Source organism: Poecilia reticulata, linkage group LG15 (assembly GCF_000633615.1).
Source record: "Poecilia reticulata strain Guanapo linkage group LG15, Guppy_female_1.0+MT, whole genome shotgun sequence".
Taxonomy (NCBI): Eukaryota; Metazoa; Chordata; class Actinopteri; order Cyprinodontiformes; family Poeciliidae; genus Poecilia; species Poecilia reticulata.
Window position 1 is genome coordinate 30,445,550 of NC_024345.1, and position 3,594 is coordinate 30,449,143.

At 52.5% G+C, this 3,594-nt stretch overlaps 1 protein-coding gene across 1 annotated transcript in view; it reads right to left on the reverse strand.

Moving 5' to 3' along the window:
- Positions 1-1,020: 1,020 nt before the first annotated feature.
- The window catches only part of ubr2 (ubiquitin protein ligase E3 component n-recognin 2), a 23,456-nt gene continuing 20,882 nt past the window's right edge, over positions 1,021-3,594 (reverse strand). Inside the window, exons 37-40 of the mRNA XM_017308838.1 lie at positions 3,058-3,192; positions 2,642-2,812; positions 2,461-2,562; positions 1,021-1,689 (exon numbers count right to left, since the gene is read on the reverse strand). Of these exons, the coding sequence (XP_017164327.1) occupies positions 1,548-1,689; positions 2,461-2,562; positions 2,642-2,812; positions 3,058-3,192 (550 nt within the window). The 3' untranslated portion in view covers positions 1,021-1,547. The remainder of the gene's footprint in view (positions 1,690-2,460; positions 2,563-2,641; positions 2,813-3,057; positions 3,193-3,594) is intronic.

The following is a 3,594-nucleotide window of genomic DNA, read 5'->3' on the forward strand; positions in this document are numbered from 1 at the left end:
CAGTAACCAGTAACCAGAGACCAGTAACTAGTAACCAGAGACCAGTAACCAGAAACCAGTAACTAGTAATCAGTAACCAGAGACCAGTAACTAGTAACCAGTAACTAGTAACCAGTAACCTGCTCCCAGTGTCAGAATCTCACTGAGGAAGAAACTGCATCAGGTTTTCTGTCACTTTATTTCTGCTGTAACTGATGTTCACATATAAACTAAGTCAATAGTTTAATTTGCTATTTTCATGTCTTTGTGGATCCATCAGGTGGATCCGTCAGGTGGATCCGTCAGGTGGATCCGTCAGGTGGATCCTTCAGGTGGATCTCCGGCGGCTGGTGAGAGAAAAGTAGATCCTGGTTTGGGATCCTCTGATCTTCAGGATCTCGGGTTTCGGCTCGTCTGCAGTTGGTTCCAGATTTGTGGTCATAGAAGCTGAAAGCTGCTTCTACATGTTTGGTTCTGTGGATCAGAACCAGCTGACCTCAGGTCAGCACGTTTACCCAGCAGCAGTCTGGGTTTTATCCAGAACCCGGCCCAACTGGACCGGACCCATCGCTGCTGCCTCCAGCAGACAGACTGGGTCCAACAGCCACCGGAGCCGGACCCGATCAGGAAGAGCAGCTTTAGTTCTGGAACAGTCGCACAAATTATCCTGGAAGGTTCTGGACCCACCTGGACCCGTCCTGTTCTGGCAGAACCTCCGTCTCGGCTTCAGCCGGGCCTTCTGGGTCGCAACTTACTTTATTCTTTAAACTTTGTTCAGGAGAAAAACGGATCACGATCACATTAATGTACCCAATATTCTGTAAACCGGGTCGGTACCAACCGACCACCAGAACCTGTCGCTGGGCGTCCATCTCGTCTCCTGGATGTTTGGACCAGATGGACGTAGAACCGGAGCAGAACCGAGGAGTCAGCAGGTCCGGTGCTCCATAACCACATCGGAACCAGATGACCGGCTGTGAACCTTGTCCGGTTCTGACCCGGTTCTGGTTGGGTTGTTTGGTCAGTGACTGGACTCAGAGGTTCTTTAAAGCCCGTTTTATTGGTTCTGTTCTACAGGTTAAAGTGACGTTACCGAGGCGGAGCGTCAGCCGGGCCCAGTCCGGTTCTGGTCCGGTTACGACGCTCCGCCTCCCCAAACACACAAACAGGAAGTGATGTCACACGCTCGCCTCGTTAAATAAAACATTAAAGCAGAACTCGGTTGCCATGGAGACGGTGGACCAACGGCGCTGTTCACAGCTCTGGCTTCCGATTGGCTGAAGTTTCCATGACGACGTCTCAGGAAGTAATCTGATTACTCTCACCTGGGTTGCCACGGAGACCCAGTCCATCAAAATGCAATGTACGCCTGACAGAAATCACCTGACCTCCAGCTGAACAGGTGACGTCTGATTGGAGGACTGAGGGGGAAGGGGTGACAGTCAGAGGTCAAAGGTCGGGATCCAAACACCCTAAAAAATCCCTGAAAGCTGCTCCGACCTCAGGCTGCAGCTGCAGCGAGCCGATTGGTTCAAAGAGGTTCGTTAGTGGGCGGGGCTAGTCCGCGGTCACAGGTGCTGCCAGTCGATGGCGACCAGCGTCTGATTGGCCTCCTGAGCATGACCTATGACCTCAGCAATGCCGTGCTGCCGCCACAGACGCTCGATCTTCTGGTAGCGCTCCGAGCAAAGGTGGAGCGGGTTCCCACGCCTGCAGGGAACAAATAATCGATCAATAATCAGAAGAGCCCCATCCGTTCACACCAAACCAGGATCCATGAGGCTTATGAAGCAGACCAATGAGATCGATCACAGATCCACTGATCCACTCCTCACACCAAACCAACGTCTTATTGATGAGTTAAAGCAAATCAGGACATAAATGTGTTTCTAAATGTCTGTTTAGTAAAAACAGACTATAATCCCACCTGTCACATAATCCAGTGGTTACTGGTGCCAACCCAGGAATAACTCATCTGATTATCAAACACCGTTTTATGTTCCAAGTGCGGATCAGTGTGAACTCTGCTGCCACCTGGTGGCCGGAGGCCTGTCTGTTAAACACGCCCCACTAATCGACCCGATTACAGAACCTTTACTGCTTTTTGACCCATTTCTCTCAATGCAGTGGTCTATTAAAGGCCTTCAGAAACACAATGGGACAGTGCATAGGGTCATTTTAAATTAATAATTGTTTTAAAATGATGGTATTTTAATGCAGGGTGATAAAAAAGACCAAACAGAGAAAACAGAATCAGTAATAAAGTTATTGGCTTCTGATCAGCGTGAGCAGCCAATCAGGATGATTGGTGGATGGGTCCCCCGCCTGGGCCCCAGGGAGCAGAGTTAACTAACTCAGGTAAACCCAGGACAAATCAACTGTACTCTGAGGCAAGTTTCCCTGAGTTCTCAGCGCACAAGCCCTGATCAACGGAGCCCAGATAACACGATTCACCATGGCAACAGCAGAAAAAGGACGTACTTGAGGCCAGGGTCGGTTTCTCCGTAGTCGTCCAGGTACGGTGGAGGGTAGAAGCAGCCCTTAGTTTTACCTGCGACGAACAACACCTGGCTCTCCCTCACCCTGCACACACACACACACACACAGGTTACACCGCTGCAGACGGGATCTCAGGTGATCCACGCAGAGGCAGCTGTGTTACCTGAGGAAGAGGCCGATGCCCGCTCCACAGGTGAAGGTGTGGGCGGTGCAGGCTCCCACATCCTCTCCCTCCACCTCAGTCTGGCAGCAGTAGCTCTGAGAGCACAGCATGCAGCCGCACACCAGGCACAGCGTGGGGGCGCGAGACTTATCCCCGCCGGACCGCGGACACCTGCACAGGGACACACAGCTAGCATCAGGGGCTAGCACCAGGGGCTAGCATCAGAGGTTAGCATCAGAGGCTATCAACAGGAACTAGCACCAGGCACTAGCATGAGGGGCTAGCACCAGGGCCTAGCATCAGGGGCTAGCATCAGGAGCTAGCATGAGGGGCTAGCACCAGGGCCTAGCATCAGGCGCTAGCACCAGGGATGCAGCCAGCCTGCAATTCTCCTCCTGTCAGCCGGGGGCGCTCACGTGAAGCTGGAGGCCTGGTTGATCAGGATGCTGTAGTCCTCTGGCAGATCAATCAACCTGTTGGACTCTCTGGGGAACTGCACCAAGACTCCGCCCCCATGGAGCACCTGGCCCACACCTGGATGGCAGCACCACCTGTAGCAACACACACACACACACACACACACACACACACACACACACACACACACACACACACACACACACACTCAGCTGGGATGTTGTGGTTTCTGTTTCTCTAATGTCTTCATGTGTTTCCATGGAAACAGGAACCAGTGACCAGGTGTGAAGGCCAGCAGCAGATCAGCTGGCTGAAACCTCCTCAGAACTTAGTTTAATTAGCATAAATATTGGACTGGGAGAGGACCGGGAGCTAACTGGGAGCTAACTGGGAGCTAACTGGGAGTGGACCGGGAGCTAACTGGGAGCTAACTGGGAGTGGACCGGGAGCTAACTGGGAGCTAACTGGGAGTGGACCGGGAGCTAACTGGGAGCTAACCGGGAGCTAACTGGGAGCTAACCGGGAGCTAACTGGGA